Source organism: Azolla caroliniana, unplaced genomic scaffold, assembly GCF_043228905.1.
Source record: "Azolla caroliniana isolate FFs.n. ecotype wild unplaced genomic scaffold, voAzoCaro1.0.p SCAF_6, whole genome shotgun sequence".
Taxonomy (NCBI): domain Eukaryota; kingdom Viridiplantae; phylum Streptophyta; class Polypodiopsida; order Salviniales; family Salviniaceae; genus Azolla; species Azolla caroliniana.
Genome location: NW_028230441.1, coordinates 4,898,510 through 4,915,052, shown reverse-complemented (window position 1 = coordinate 4,915,052; position 16,543 = coordinate 4,898,510). Strand labels below are relative to the sequence as shown.

General features: G+C 38.6%; 1 protein-coding gene and 1 non-coding gene across 3 annotated transcripts; both read left to right on the top strand.

Moving 5' to 3' along the window:
- The first annotated feature begins 5,088 nt into the window (after window positions 1-5,088).
- LOC147862740 (structural maintenance of chromosomes protein 2-1-like) lies at window positions 5,089-12,500 on the top strand. 2 transcript variants are annotated; one of them, XR_015529915.1, is made up of 23 exons: window positions 5,089-5,502; window positions 6,396-7,076; window positions 7,160-7,303; window positions 7,447-7,737; window positions 7,828-8,013; window positions 8,286-8,450; window positions 8,530-8,589; window positions 8,721-8,783; window positions 8,862-8,953; window positions 9,052-9,148; window positions 9,301-9,417; window positions 9,563-9,781; window positions 9,858-9,998; window positions 10,080-10,247; window positions 10,608-10,792; window positions 10,916-11,009; window positions 11,132-11,220; window positions 11,307-11,532; window positions 11,615-11,689; window positions 11,790-11,938; window positions 12,039-12,141; window positions 12,242-12,256; window positions 12,294-12,500. XR_015529915.1 is itself a non-coding variant. In XM_087320824.1 (21 exons), the coding sequence occupies exons 1-21, from the start codon at window positions 5,185-5,187 to the stop codon at window positions 12,070-12,072; spliced, it is 3,594 nt and encodes a 1,197-aa protein (XP_087176950.1). In that variant the 5' UTR covers window positions 5,089-5,184; the 3' UTR covers window positions 12,073-12,500. The 2 variants fall into 2 exon arrangements, 1 of the variants encoding a protein (XP_087176950.1); XM_087320824.1 differs by having other exon boundaries at window positions 12,039-12,500.
- Window positions 12,501-16,275: 3,775 nt separating this feature from the next.
- Window positions 16,276-16,357, top strand: TRNAS-GCU (transfer RNA serine (anticodon GCU)). The gene has a single exon. It is a non-coding gene; the product is annotated as a tRNA-Ser (tRNA).
- Window positions 16,358-16,543: the final 186 nt, after the last annotated feature.

Below are 16,543 nucleotides of genomic sequence, written 5' to 3'. Positions count from 1 at the left end.
AGATACATACATATACATATAGATAAATCTCTCCAGATATGTATGTACATATGTAGTAGCACTTAGAAGTGGAAATGCTCTGTTTTGGTGAAGCCACAAATTGGTTCCTTTTCTAGGAGCCCCCCTCTTTCTCATCTTATCCATGTTTCTCCTCTACTTTCTAAGGTCCCTCACAAAACGAGAGAAAGTCCGTTACCCGATTACCTATATATCGAATTCCTCGACCCCTCTCTCTCTATTTGCTTAACTTGTCTCCTTCAATGCACCCGATAACTTCATTATCCGCATCCTTCTTTAAATTTCAATGTGTCCACTCCTTAAAGCCCATCGTTTATTTGTATACCTAGGCGTGGAGACATATCAAACCTAGTCCCATGTGAAGTTGTCGTCGAATGTTGAAAAACACTATAACACTTCATTTCGTAACAAGTACTATATTCACGGCTCAGAACTTCCCTTTGAAGTTTTGTTATAAAGTGTTTGGCATAATGAAATCGAGTACATGTGAAGCTATACGTATATTGACTTTGGTGATCAGTGCTTTTGCAAGATATCACAACTTCAACTTAGGCTTCCTTTTCAACATTATCACTGTTATCATCAAAATGCTTGATTGCTTGTCTGCAATAACACAATGTATTGTATAAGAATCTATTGTATATATTGAATTATGTGAATCCATTGCATGTGTTTACATGGTTTTATAAATTTGATATTCCAATAGACAATCGTAGTGCCCTAATGCTTACAAGTAATTAGTGATTGTTTGTATATTATCATAGCCAATGAATCACGATATTCCAACTAACATACGAATACTAAAGTACTCTAGTTTTGTATTTACTATATTAATTATACACCAAGTGGTTGACACTAATATACTTGGCTAGCATGTTTTCATGTCAATGGGACAAAACATTCAAATTTTTGGATGAACCTGTAGATATTTTGTCATAAAAATGGCTTCTTATTGGGCTCTCGATCAATATAATTATCTGAAATGACAACTTGGAAAATCTTCAAGGTAGTCATTGAAATATGTTTCGAATATTGGCCAACACATTATTTGTTGTTGCATTGATTAGTTATTTGGTCACTCTCAAGCTAATAACGAGTAAGTTGATATTAAATCTGACTATTGTCTTTTTCTACAACCTAATCACTTAGAATAGGTTATTAGATACTTAACTTATGTAAGGCTTTACCACAATATGAACACTCGTTTGAAGACCAACAATTGTAAGTTGTCCTAGCAATTAAGTTGTTGAAACTAATGTTGTCCAGAGAAGTAGATCCGGAAGATAGTCTAGAAAGAGTGTGAATACGTATACCGGATAATTCGGAATATTAGTAGATATGAAGAGATATTACATCAAGGGGTGTCCGATCCGGAAAGATGTACTGATCCGGATGGACACCGTTTTGTATCAAAATTGGCTACCTATATAAGGAGTCCGGATTGTATCATTCTTGTATGCAAGTAATATAATATAACTGAAAGATTTGTGTACTTGTCGTCTCGTGTACTTAATTGTTTTATCTTATGCATGTATGAATGCGTGTTGTTGATTTGTATATGTTATCCGGATTGATGGATTGAGTATGCGGACTATTGCCATACCTTTGACCACACCTTTGGGTTGTATTCCAGTACGGAATACTTATGTGTTTGTGACTAAGATTTAGTCTAGGATAAAGACAATATTCTCCAACATGTGCACGACATGCATGAGAAGTCACAAGAGTGAATATCGTCGCCACTACCTAACCATCGACACTCCTACCTTGAAAAAAGCTTATCGTTCACATCAAGGAATCATCGGCTTTGAGTCGATCTCTTCTAATCACGCGACAACAATTATCAGAATAGTATTTTCTTCAACGTGCAAGTCTATTACATTTGTCCCTTTCATGCATTATTTGTAGGTGATGAGCACCCATGAACATAAGAACATTATGTCACTCCCACAAGCTCGTCATCTCACGGTATACTTAGAGCAATTGATGGCAAGCTAAAAAAACATAGGACTCAATCACTCCAATCTCAAAAATTGCAAAGAAGAGTTATCTTAGCTTCAAGCGTGGCCAACGACAGGTGAAAATAAAAAAGGAAAACCATTACTCAATTAGTTAAAAGAAGCTACAAAAAACATACATCATTGCTAGAGTAAGACTCGGAGTAAATCACTTGGCACTAATCTTATGATGAGCCCATGGGGATGTAGCTCAGTTGGTAAGGTCACCCAATGGAGAGCAGAAGAGGTCATGGGAACAACCCCTAAATTCCACAATGGCATCTAGTGAATTAAGTAAGAGATATGTATGAAGTAATAAGGAGGTGAGAATTTTGGGACTTGAACCCCAAAAGTGCTACTTGTGGTGTAACAACTTATGAAAGAGGGAGAGAGAGACACACACACACACACCACAAAGAAAAAGATAGAGAGAGGGAGGTCAAAGACACAAACTAAACTCTTACCATCCTCCCAACCTAATGAATGCACACTCTTGGGTGCATTGTTTCGAACACCCATCGTGGAGCCTTGGTCCACAAAGGCAAGAAAAAGGTAGATATGAAAGGGAGAGGTTAGGTGAAAGGCGGATGCCATCAAGAGTGAGGAGAGAATGGAAGGCATCTCCTATGGGAGGGGGAGTTGGAGTTACACGGAAAGGAGGGAAGGAGGTTGTTGAGGTGGAGATGGAGATGGAGGGAGGTGAGTGCAATGGTGTATGATGGGATATCATCACATTGATGAGTAAGCATCAAAGGGCATTGGATTTGTCAAATGCTGAAAGAAGCAATTGGATGTCTTACATGTGTGGTGACCATAAAGAACTCGTACATGTTACTTGCAAACTATTGATGGATGCTGTGACAAGTGGACATGGAGGGTGGGTTGCGTACTTGGATTGGGGTAGGATGAACCATGTAGAAATCATTTGAATGTCTTGTTGGTAGGATGAGGCTACGATGATTACCCACAAATAGAGACCGATCATGTGGCACGCAATGGGGTCTTTATCAAGGTGAAACGTGAAGCCTCGACTAGAGATGTCACCACTTGTGTAAGCGTAAAAAATTAAGAGTAGCATGGAGTCAAATCGTGGATCGGATGTTAGGGTGAAGGATATGAATGCATTTGTTGCTAAAGTTCTTCATGACCTAAAGTGTCACAACTCCGATGTGTTTTTATTTTTAAGTTTCACCTTGGTATTAATGGAAAAATGCCCAAAGGCTACAAATAACTCATCCAATGTGTTTATTTTGGTGAGGGAAGTTACCCAATTGAGCAAGTGTGTGGGACACACTTTTTACCAATGAGAAATTTGAGCCAAGGCAAATGTTGTGGAGGAGTGAAGAAAATATGATTTATGTGAATGGTCAATGGTTAGCTTGCAAACTAGTATCTAATTCAATGACCAATGTGTGAATTAGCACAAATGTAGTGACACCAAGGTGATTGGGCACTTAGGGATTTGGTAAATGAATTTGACAAATCGCAAAACCAAAGCTTGGACTCCAAGGTAATGACTATAGACCATATTCATATCTTATTGGTATACGAGGTGGGGAACAAGAGGAGATCGACACGTTGTTCAATTGTGATCGAAACGATAGTGTGTCCATAGTCTCTTGTGCATATGATCTATCCGTGACGGATAGAAAGCATGCAATTTACTTTAAAGGAGATCTATGTTATAGAAGTTGAAATTTACAAGGGAAACGACAATTATGTACTACAGTGGTGGTCTAAATCAATTGGAGGTGTCCAACTGGCATTAAGGTATCCAACCTAGTGTCGTTACAGCGTGCGTTTATGCTCGCAAAGGTGATGTGTGGGCGTGGGTTATGATTAGCTTGAGTGTGACGAGGGGTGGGGCAAGGTGGTGGATGAGGCCGTTGTCACTCATCGTCATCATCATGGTGATCCATCAAGTTGTGCATGTTGGAAGTTCTCATACGAGGTGATTATGAGTTGGAGGGCCCTTTGTGTATGCTTCTTCAAAGAGCATATTCATATACATGTATTGTTATGTAGTTCCTTGGTATGCCCAAAGTTGGGGTACACATCTTCATTGTTGAGCTTGGGTGGCTAATTCAAATATTCCTCAATGACGATCAATGTGCCAAGAAAGTTGTTTGCCAAGCATGAACGAGCCAAGTGAACCTGAAGACGGATACTTTCCCATCTCTTGCTAACTTTGGATGTCTAAGTACAAGCTAACGCGCCAAGGCATCGTCCATGGAGGTTTGCAGAGGATGACGAGGAATAGTTGAAGGTCCTCCATGCCAACAGGAATGTGGATGTCACCACGGAATGCAAAGAAAATGAGATAATCCCGATCCACTCGCTGATGTGTATAAGTGACATGGTTCAATCCTCGACACTTAAGCCAAATTTGATGTATCGTCTCTAGGTAGGTTGCATTAAGCAGGCATCTAACGTTCATTCTTATCACAGAAAGTTCTGTCTTTTTACGAAGTGACATGGTCCATTCTCGACACCAAAGCCGAAGTTGATGCATCGTCTCTACATGTAACGTTCGTTCTGCTTATCACTCCGTAAGAAAGTTTGGTTTTCTTATTCCAAGTTTTATCGTAGTGACCACGAGAAACACAAACGGGTGTAAAGGCCGATTTCCATGTTACTTACAAGTTACATACTCAAAAGACATTGGGGAGGAGCTCTTCTTATACATATGTACATATTCCTTCATGTGAACTCCCCCCCCCCCCCCCCCCCAACCTCTCCTCCTCAAAAACTATGTTCAAATTTGAACCCTCTTTCTTTCTTCTTTCTTCCTCCTTATCTGAACAGTTTCGCGCTCTTTTCCCTCTCCCTGTCAATTCCTCCTCCTCCTCCTTCGACGCGACGCGCAGCAGATCTCTTCGTCGGTAAACCCTAAACCTGTCCAAGCAGCAGCGGCAGCAAAAACTTAGCAGACAACAGCCACGAAGACGACGAAGACGACGAAGAAGCAGGAAAAACCTGGCAGCAGATGAATAGTAGATCTGTATAAATTCTTTTTCTTCTTCTTTTGTTCTTGAAGAAGAGCTTCTCACGAAGCTCGGGAAGAAAAAAGAAAGAATACAGACAACGAGACTCTGAAGAAAGAGCTAAAAAGGAGAAAGAAAGAAGAGTCAGGACGACAAGAAAGAAAGAAAAGGCTGCTTGGTTCACCATGTATATCAAGGAGATTTCATTGGAAGGTTTCAAATCCTATGCTACGCGCACAATTGTCCCGTCTTTCGATCCTTTCTTCAATGCCATAACTGGACTCAACGGTTCTGGAAAGTCGAACATTCTCGATTCGATTTGTTTCGTTCTTGGCATCACAAACCTTCAACAGGTCAGAGCTAGCAATTTGCAGGAACTTGTTTACAAACAAGGTCAAGCTGGAGTCACAAAAGCCACGGTTTCCATAGTTTTTGACAACTCAGACAGAACTCGTAGCCCCATTGGATATGAAGAATGCAGTGAGATTACTGTCACTCGCCAGGTTAGATACATCTGTTTCTTTTCTGCTAGGTTAATTATTTGTTGTATGTAATTATAAATAAGTTTGCATCTCCTAAATCTCTTTCTTTTTGTATTCTCATGAAGAAAATTGCATAACGTAATCAATTTTTTCCCTCACTTTAACATCATTTACCAGGTAGGTAAAACTGTTATTTTGCTGAGGTTATTTGTCACTACTGAATAGGTTTTCGGTCATCCTAGGAGAATTGCATCATACATGTCCCTTCTTTTGCTCGGTTCACTTCTACCACTTAAACTATTTGATTTATTATGATTGCAAGAATATTCTATTGGGATTATTCTCGGGGTAAGGGAATTTGTGTAAGAAGATTGTATCATTTCTGTCTTCTTCTGATTAAGGACCTCACTACGAAATTTGTATTATGGTATTATGACATCGGATAGTGATGTCAGCGATCACTTAATTGAATTGCATTCTGATTTAATCTCGTGGTAATTGATCTTACTAGTGAATTGCAGTTTAATACCTTCTTGTATCAATAGAATCAACTTAATCTTACTAGTGAATTGCATCTGGATGTGTTCTTGTACCAATAGCTTCAACTTAATCAAAGCTCATTCATCACAATGTCTTCTTGTGGTAATGCACTTTTACAATAGAAATTTGCATCGTCATGGCATGTTATGGTAATGGACTTGATCTTTTAATTGCTGATGCAGAAAATCCCATTTTAATCTACCAATAATTGATGTCCACATTGTAGAACATGGACCATAATATGTATCAAAATGTTTTGGAAGACCTTGGATCGATGATACTAACATATCCATGAGGCTAATGTGTATTGGATTTAAACCTGCCAGATTGTTGTATTCATGGCTCTAATGTGTAGCTGATTTTTAATTTGGCAGATTGTTGTAGGGGGTAGAAACAAATACCTCATCAATGGCCATCTTGCCCAGCCCACCCGTGTGCAAAACCTTTTCCACTCAGTTCAACTCAATGTCAATAATCCTCATTTCCTCATCATGCAGGGGCGTATCACAAAAGTTTTGAACATGAAACCACCAGAAATCCTCTCAATGCTTGAAGAGGCCGCTGGAACCAGAATGTATGAGATGAAAAAAGATGCAGCTCTTAAGACTCTCCATAAAAAACAGAGCAAGGTAGATGAAATCGATAATGTTCTTGGCCAAGAAATTCTTCCAGCTTTAGAGAAACTCAGGAAAGAACGCGCTCAATACATGCAATGGGTGAATGGCAATGCAGAGCTAGATAGGCTTAAGCGCTTTTGCGTTGCCTTTGAGTTTTTTGAAGCTGAGAAAGTAAAAGATGCCGCTGTGAATGATGTTGAACAACTAAGATCCAAGACAGCTGAGATTCATGAAAATATCAAGCAATTAGACATTGAGATGGATGAAAGGGAGAAAAATATAGCAGAGCTCACAGAAGAGAAAGAAAAGAGGATGGATAGTGATATAAAAGGCTTATCTGAAAAAGTTGATAAGCTTTCCAATGCGATGGTGAAGGAAACATCTATCTACTCTAACCAGAAGGATACCCTGAAAACAGAGAAAGCAGCCATTGTTAAGGTGAGTTCAATTATAGATGGTTCAGTTAGCTAGATCTTACTTGCAGATAACTCACTTCCTGTTTGAATTCTTTTCCATTGAAGCTTGGCAAGAATATAAAAGACCTGGAAGCTTCTTTTGAAGAAAAATGCATAGCCATTCAAAAATTGAATGATGATGCATCAGGGCTGAAAAATAAAGTGGAGACCTTAACATCATCCCTAGCTGAACTTGAGAACGAATATCAGGTCAAATCCTTGACCATCCTAGTAATGCTATTTTGTTAGCACAGCTTATTGCTCTATATTTGATCACACATATAAGCTTTGCAAGGTTGCTCATTATCAAAATAGTAGAGTAACGGAATTTTGATGGTTTTTCTTTTGCACAGGGTGTGCAAGCTGGTAAGAGTGGAGGCAATGAGGATAAGAGCCTTGCGGATCAACTTGCAGAATCAAAAGCTGCTGTTGGGAAAGCTATCACAGAAGCTAAACAGGCAAAAACAAAAATACAGCACTGGGAAAAGGAGTTGAAGGAAAAAAAGAAGCAGCTTACATCAAAGAAGGAGGAAGCAAACACCCTGGAAAAGGAGCTTAGGGCAAAGAGGTCAGATATTGAAAAGATAAAGAGTGCTCTGGAAAATCTTCCATTGGAGCAAGGCAGAATAGAAGCACTAGAAAAGGTGATTATGAGGCAGGCATTACAGTTCCACTGATTTAGAGTAAACGATAAAAATTTGAAATTTCATTTTGCAAATATTTGCTTTTACCAGAGTAAAAAGGAGGAATTAGAAGCCGTTCTTGGATTGAAGACTGAGATTAGTGAGATTGCATCTCGATTAGGTAATGTAAACTTCCAATATGCTGACCCCATAAAGAACTTTGATCGATCTAAGGTGAAAGGTGTTGTGGCCCGGTTGCTTCATGTGAAAGATATCTCAGCTGTAACTGCCCTCGAGGTTCGTAATGCAATGGTCGCGCTTGGCTTCTGTTGTTACGGGCATGACCATATAATATCCCGTGGTGAGAATTTACCGTAGTATTCTATACATGTGGATAAATGTGAGGGTTAAACGACATGTATACAATACTCTGGTAAATTCTCACCACGGGATATTATATGGTCATGCCCGTAACATCTGTAGTATCCAATGAGGCAATATCAAGTTATATGTATATCCATGTGATAAAGACGGCTGATTCACTCACATGGTGCATTGTATCTGAGCAGGTAGCTGCTGGAGGAAAACTTTATAATGTTGTTGTTGATTCGGAACAAACTGGAAAGCTGTTGCTTGAGAAAGGTGGCCTCAGGCGCAGGATTACTATTATTCCATTGAATAAGATTGAGGGTAGCTCCATTCCACAAAGAGTACAAGAAACTGCTTCAAAGCTGGTTAGTTTTATTTGCAGATAATCTTGATAGGTTATACATGATGCAAAACAATGTCCTGAACATCTTTTCCTTTATGCAGGTTGGACGTGGAAACGCAAGGCCAGCACTGTCACTTGTTGGTTATGATGATGAGTTAAAGGTGATACTTTCTCACATGTTATCATATTACTGTAATCTAATTTCTCTCAGAGCATTAAAATATGGGAGAGGAGATGAGCTAACCATACCATCCATAACGTGTTCCTCGACTAATTCATTATATATGTGCAGGCAGCAATGTCATATGTATTTGGAAATACTTTCATTTGTAATGATACAAATGCAGCAAGGCAGGTTGGATGTCTGCAATATCACACGTTTTCTTTTGTATTGCTATGCTGGAGTCTTTTCAAAATTCTCTCTGGTTGACAGGTTACCTTCCATAAAGACATCAAAACTCCCAGTGTTTCATTAGAAGGGGATATTTTTGATCCTAGAGGGCTGCTTACAGGTGGAGCACGAAGGTAAGGAGAATGCCAACAATTGATTAATGTGTTGTGAAAATGAATAGCGTGTTTTATGTATATTAAACCAAACATTTTTAATGATATGTTAAATATAGGGGGGGTGGTGAACTCCTAAAGCAACTCCACCAACTTTCAGTGGCAGAGGCAGAATTGGCTAAACATCAAAATGCTTTGTCACATATCGAGGCTGAGGTGTAAAAACTATCTTTTATAAGCACGGTTTTCCTTGTGTCTAATATGTTATATTCTATTGTCCCTAATGTGACACACGTCTTGCAGCAATAATAACATTTCAGCATTAAACAGCTCCATTCATTTCCCTGAATTTGATGTAATTTATACAGATTGCAAGTTTACTCCCTATCCATAATAAGTACATCCACCTCAAATCTCAGCTAGAGTTGAAGTCCTATGACCTGGCTCTTTTTGAAGAGAGAGCAAAAGAATGTGAATATCACAAGGTACTTCTCATGTTTGTTTAGCATATCTTCGCATGTGCGTTTCCTTGACATTATATAACTGATGTACAAGCCATTGTTTCTATGAACATTCATTTGGATGTAGTTGTCATTTCATGCTAACAATTTCAGAATGCTGGATGTGCAGCTTAGTGAATCTGTAATGCAGTTGGAGGCAGATCTTCAAGCTGCTGTTACAGAGGCTAAAGAGAAAGAAGAACTTCATATGTCTTGCTGTGAGAGAGTGGCAAACCTTGAACAAGCCATAAAAGATCATGGTAGAGACCGTGAAAGCAAACTTACGGCACTCGAGAAACAGATCAAATCCATCAAGCAACAACTCTCTGTGTCAGCGAAAGAGCTGAAAGTAAGGTCCAGAAACTCATTTCTGTGGTACAATTTTGTATATAACAAAATGTATTTAAAATAATTCAGCTATGCAGGGGTTTGATGGAGAAAAAGAACGTTTAACCATGGAAAAGGAGGCCATATGCCAGGAAAAGGCTGGTTTAGAAGCACAGCTCTTATCCAGTGAGTCACAGATCAAAACCTTGGAGGAGGCATTGGAGAAACTGGCGTCACAGGTAAATCAAACCCTCATTGTAGACATTTGGAAGGTGCCAACTTACATATATTAATTCAGTGTTTTTGAATGTTTATTAAAGGTAGATGCAATGAAGAAAGAATACAACAAGGCTGAAGAGGACCTTCGACAAAGCCGTGCAAAGATTAAAGAATGTGATGGACAGATAAGCTCTCTGGTGAAGGCTCAGAATAAGTTACAGCAGAAACGAGCTGACAACCAAGTTGAAATACGGAAGTTGGAAAACGAGGTAAACCTTTTGAGTCTGATGTTGTAGTTTCCCAAATTACCCGTAGTTTTTATTTCCCAAATAGCCCTGAATTTTTGTGGGAAACAGTCGTTCATAAATTCTTAAAGAGAGAAAAGGGAATGAATCAACGATATAGTTGCTAAACTAGCACATAAGATCGAGAAAAATGGGAGGAATCGATTGCATAAATGCCTAAATAGGCTACTTTTTCTGGAGTTCCCCAATGGCATTTGGGAAAATAAAAAAAACGCTGAGGAAATAAATAAAGTTTTGCATATGAAAATGAGTTGTGAGCTTATTCTGCCTTAGAAGTCCTCCACTTGTTGACTTGAATAACGAACACCTAGCAATACTTCACAGGTTAAGAGAATGGAATCTGAGAAAATGGAGTGTGCAAGATTGGTTGAAAAATTGCTAGACAAACACAAATGGATTGCAACTGAGAAGCAGCTATTTGGGAAGCCAGGCACAGATTATGACTTTGGATCATGTGATGCGCGATCTGCGAGATCTGAGTTTGATGCCAAACAAGCAGAACAAAGCAAGTAAGTGCTTCTTTTCATATTGCAAAGACTTGCAGCCATTTTCTTCCCCATCAGATAGGCATAGTATATCTGTTCTTTCTGGTATTTTAGCTAACATTTTCTGAATCATAATTTTGGCCCTAGTTTGGAGAAAAGAGTCAATAAGAAAGTTATCACTATGTTCGAGAAAGCTGAAGATGAATATAATGACCTCATGTCCAAGAAACGAATAATTGAGGTAAGTTGTGACAGAATATTGTTCTGTAATTCCTTAGTAAGTGTGCTAGTTAGTTAGACATTTGTTTGCACTGCTGGTTTTCTAGAATAATGGCGAGTTTTGGACTTATTTCTGTCTTCCAGAATGACAAGTCAAAGATACATAAAGTCATAGATGAGCTTGATGAGAAGAAAAAGGAGACGTTGCAAATTACTTGGCAGAAGGTTAACAAGTGGGTATTTCCTTTCATGTATGAAATGTTTTTGGAGTTGTGGTATTCCAGGACAACTGTTAACTTTGATTTGTGGACTTGGATAGGGACTTTGGTTCCATATTTTCTACACTTCTTCCGGGAACTATGGCCAAGCTTATACCCCCTGAAGGAGGAGACTTCATGGATGGGCTGGAAGTCCGTGTTGGATTTGGCAGTGTATGGAAACAATCTCTATCTGAGTTGAGTGGAGGGCAGAGATCTTTGCTTGCTCTGTCTCTCATCCTTGCTCTTTTACTGTTCAAACCAGCTCCATTATATATCCTTGATGAGGTAAATATCAACTGGTCTTAGTATCCTTTTTCTCTATTTGTAGCATTGGCATTCTATAATTTTCATGTATTGTTCAATGCAGGTAGATGCTGCTTTAGATCTTAGCCACACACAGAACATTGGACGGATGATCAAAGCACACTTTCCTCAGTCACAGGTGATAGTGAATTAAAACATTTGATGCTACCGTACATTTATATTGGAATATCTTGTGAAGGGCCAGGGCTGAATGAATTGGTTTTCTGGTGTTTGAGCAGTTTATTGTTGTCTCTTTAAAAGAAGGCATGTTCAACAATGCAAATGTGATATTCAGAACAAAGTTTGTGGATGGTGTTTCTACTGTAACAAGAACTGTTCCATCCATAAAGCAGCATGGGAAAAAGTCTAGTGGCGATACAGATGAGAGGTGAGTGAGATTTGTTTCATTTAAGAAATATAGGAAGGATTTTTTTGGGTTTCTGGTTGCCCTGTGATTTTGAACTGTTGGGTGGTCTCCATGACATTAGGAGAGCACCATTCAAGGAGAACATGGTCAATTGAAGGGAGAAATGTAATACATTCCAACTGAACTCTCTCTTCGCAATAGCTTGTTGTGAAGGTGGATGAAAAGAATTCATGCTCTGCTTAGCAGATTTCATGATGTATTAAAACAATCCCAGAGAATTTCTTGTATATGCAAGGCATGGCTTTGCTTGATGGTCTTGTATAATCTTCTCTTCATAGTGTTTTGTAGAAATCACGTTGAATATATACGCTCTAGTCCGGGCTTAACACCTGTATGCAAGCCTTTCCTCATCAATAGCATATGTAGTTAATGTTAAAAATGGGCTGTAAAATTTCCATGTGTACATAGATCATGAATGGGAGTATCACAGCATGGCAACGATTAACCATGATTGGTTTCAAGATCAATGAATGATTAGTGACTAATTATTGAAAAATGATTGTGATATCTTCTGTTTAATAATTGTGAGCTTGAAAAAAGTTGCAACTTGCTAGTCCTTTGAGATAATGTGTTAGAATAACCCAACCACAAACGAGTTTTTGTCATGACTAAGAATATGGTCATGGAAGCCCAACTTGTTACTGTTCATGTGAATTCTCAATTATTAAAAGAGACCTTGCTATCGTGCAGACTACATAGCTTGGATACTGTATCAGGTGATATTGACCAAAATGTTATTTTAACAAAATCATAAATATTAGTTCTGTTTCAATTGAAATTGAAGAATCAAATCACAGATCTTCTGCAATAAAAATGGTTCAAGTTGATCATACAGTTCTGTTTAATTCTTCACAGTTCTCCTATGTTTAATAAGTATACTTCGAAAGCATATGTTGGGGGGACCAACTCTGATAAAAACTGGAACACTGCTGAAAAAAATCTAGATTCCAATACATCACTGACGGTAGACAACTAAAAATTGCAAAGACCCCTGAAGCTTCCATCCTCACCTCCTCAATAGATATTATGTGGGCAAATCATACTACTTGTTGACAGAGAAATGTCTTTGGTGGTTGAGGAAGGTCCCCTTATCGTTAATGTAAAATGTATGGTTAGTCAAAATTCCAAACATTGTAAATGATCAACTTGATCATTAAAGGTTTTCTTGAAAACATGTATATTATCCAAAAAATTGACCTAAGATTGGACAATCGAGTTAATTCATTAACCCTAAGGCCTAAACTTCTATAATTAACATCATTGAGCTAAGATTAACATCTTGGCATTACTAAGCTAAGTTTGTAATAATGTGCAAAACTAGGTGTGGAAAGTTGTATTGGAAATATCCTTTCCACAAATCCATATTTGATGGTTCGTTACCAATTGCATGAAGTCAACGGTCAAGAAGAGGGATAAGTCGTTGGGTTATGAAGTAAATAGTCAATACATATACAACAGACTATTGTCTTCCTTGTCCACTAGAATTACAACAGAAATAAAAGGAGAATAACTAGGTCTAATGAGCCCTTTATTTAGGTATGGCATGATCAAGTAGTACAACCTTTTGTTGACCAAACTTACATTTTGCCTAATGTTGTGATAAGCGTCAACATCATCATTTGATGTCTTAGCTTTCACTTCTGTTACTCCACCTATTTTTAGAAGCTTAGACACAACAAATCTGTAAACACTTGCATTTGTGATCAAACAAATGACTATCCATAAGACTAGAGTCAACCTCTTGAATAGTCACACTGATGGCGTTAAAGTTAGAGTCACTCTGACTCAATTGGAAACTCATTTTCTCACCCATCCCCTAATGTGGCATTGCTACATTATCCAAAACATCTCTTTCTCTTGGATAGTCCTCAAGTAGTTGACACAAAAAACCAAAACATAGGCTTTTCGTCGACCCTTTTTATTTCAAGGTGAACCTAGTTAGGCGTTTTCCTATAAAGGTTTGGGGATTCTCATTTCCTTGGCCACAAGTTTATTGATAAAGAAGTATTGCCAACGCTAACCAATGCCTTTCTTATGTAGGTGAAAAGGTTAATTACAATACTTGCATACCAAAGCCACCATCTGAATAGCTTGACTAAGTGTAGTACAATAATACTCTTTGCAAACCGAAGGCAATTTTTATCACTTGCAATATCAAGCTACCTCTTCAATATGCCATGGATAATCTCACAATATTCTTATCAACATATTCATGCAGAAACAAGTTTCTTTGAGCGACGAAAACCAATTATCAAGTGACCTACTATTCCCTAAACAATTTATTTTGAAGTCCACTCATCTCTTTGGCATTTGTTGAGCTTTACTTACTTTCTTCCATAATTTATGAGCTATGATACATTGTTCAATAGAGGTTTGATCATCAATGATCTCCCACTCCTCGCATATTTTGGAGGCTTCAAATCCATTGGGTTTGTAGGTTTCGAGAGGTTGGTAGCAAGGTCAAGATCCATGGACATACCAACTCCACTCCCAATATCTGAGGGATTGTTTGACGTGGCCATCGAGATTTCTTGTAGCTATGGCTCAAAACTCATGGTCTTCGCTTAACCAGCTCTTGGAAAATACTATGTTTCTCATCAACGGGGTAATTTTTCGTTGATAGTTTAATACTCTACGAGTCTTGACATGGAGTTTGTTAGGATTGATTATCTTTAGACAGCCATTTGGGCTTTTTCTGTAATGTTGGTTATTACATGATACGTCAAAATCGTGTTTGGACGAACCTAATTGAATAGATGTGATTAAATAACAATGACAGTTTGCAAAGTGGGTGGAAATTGACAAGGGATAGAATATATATGTTGGCAATGACGAATGCTAATCACAAATGGATTGATAATACTACCTGTGCTCTCTTCCACAAAATTGATAAAATCTGTTGTGATGAAGCTATAAGTCTTATGAGGTGAATTTCTTTAGGATGGTTAAAAGATCACTTTGGATGAGTGGTTAAGGCATGTGCCTGCTAAGTACATGGGGTTTCCCCGCGAATCTCTCAGGTGAAGATGCCCATTTTGGTTGATCTTGAGACAACTTTCTACATCGTATCATGAAGATGTCGATTTCGGTTTGTATAATAGTATCAAATTCCTCTTTCATAACAAGTTCACTTTGGCCGAGTGGTTAAGGCGCGTGCCTGCTAAGTACATGGGGTTTCCCTGCAAGAGTTCGAATCTGTCAGGTGATGTGGCTAGACTTTCAATCCTACCATGAAGATGTCGATTTCACAAGCTTTCTCTGCATCATATCATAATGAAGATGTCGATTTCGGTTGATCTTCAGACAGCTTTCTACATCGTATCATGAAGATGGCGATTTCGTTTGGAATAGTAGTCTTCCATAACAAAGTCGCTTTGACCGAGTGGTTAAGGCGTGTGCCTGCTAAGTATGTCGGGTTTCCCGCGAGAGTTTGAATCTCTCATGACATGACTGGACTTTCAATCTTACTCTTCGCTTTGATCTTGTGTCCTACCATGAAGATGTCGATTTCGGTTGAACTTGAGATAACTTCCTATATCGTATGAAGATGGCGATTTCGGTTGCTTTGGCTGAGTAGTTAAGGCGTGTGCCTGCTAAGTACATGGGGTTTCCACGCAAGAGGTCGAATCTCTCAGGTGACGTGACTAGACTTTCAATCTTACTCTTTGCATTGATCTTAAGGATGTCGATTTCGGTTCATCTTGAGACAACTTTCTACATTGTATGATAATGGCGATTTCGGTTGGAATAATAATATCAAGTTCCTCTTCCATAACAAGGTCACTTTGGCCGAGTGGTTAATGCGTGTGCCTGCTAAGTACATGGGGTGTGAGAGTTTGAATCTCTCAGGTGACGTGACTAGACTTTAATCTTACTGTTCGGTACGGTTTCGTATCATGAAGATGGTGATTTTGGTTGAAATAATAATATGAAGTTCCTCTTCCATAACAAGGTCACTTTGGTTGAGTTGTTAAGGTTCTCTAAACATATTATCAAGTACATGAAGTTTCCCCGCGAGAGTTCGAATATCTTAGGTGACGTGACTAGACTTTTGATCCTACTCTTCCAAGTTCTCTAAACATATTATCAAGTACATGAAGTTTCCCCGCGAGAGTTCGAATCTCTTAGGTGACGTGACTAGACTTTCAATCCTACTCTTCGCTTTTATCTTAAGACAAGCTTTTTGCATCATATCATCATGAAGATGTCAATTTCGGTTGATCTTGAGACAACTTTCTACATCGTATCATGAAGATGGTGATTTCGGTAATAGTATCAAGTTGCTATTTCGTAACGAGGTCACTTTGGCCGAGTGGTTAAGGCGTGTGCCTGCTAAGTACATGGGGTTTCCCCACGAGAGTTCGAATCTCTCAGGTGACGTGACTAGTTCAATCTTACTCTTCGCTTTGATCTTGAGACAACTCTCTAAATCATATCATGGTATGAATTTCATTGAGAGTTATTTATTTTCAAGGTCACTTTGGCCAAGTCGTTAAGGCGTGTGCCTGCTAAGTACATTGGTTTTCCCTGCGAGAGTTCAAATCTCTCATGTTACACAATCAATTC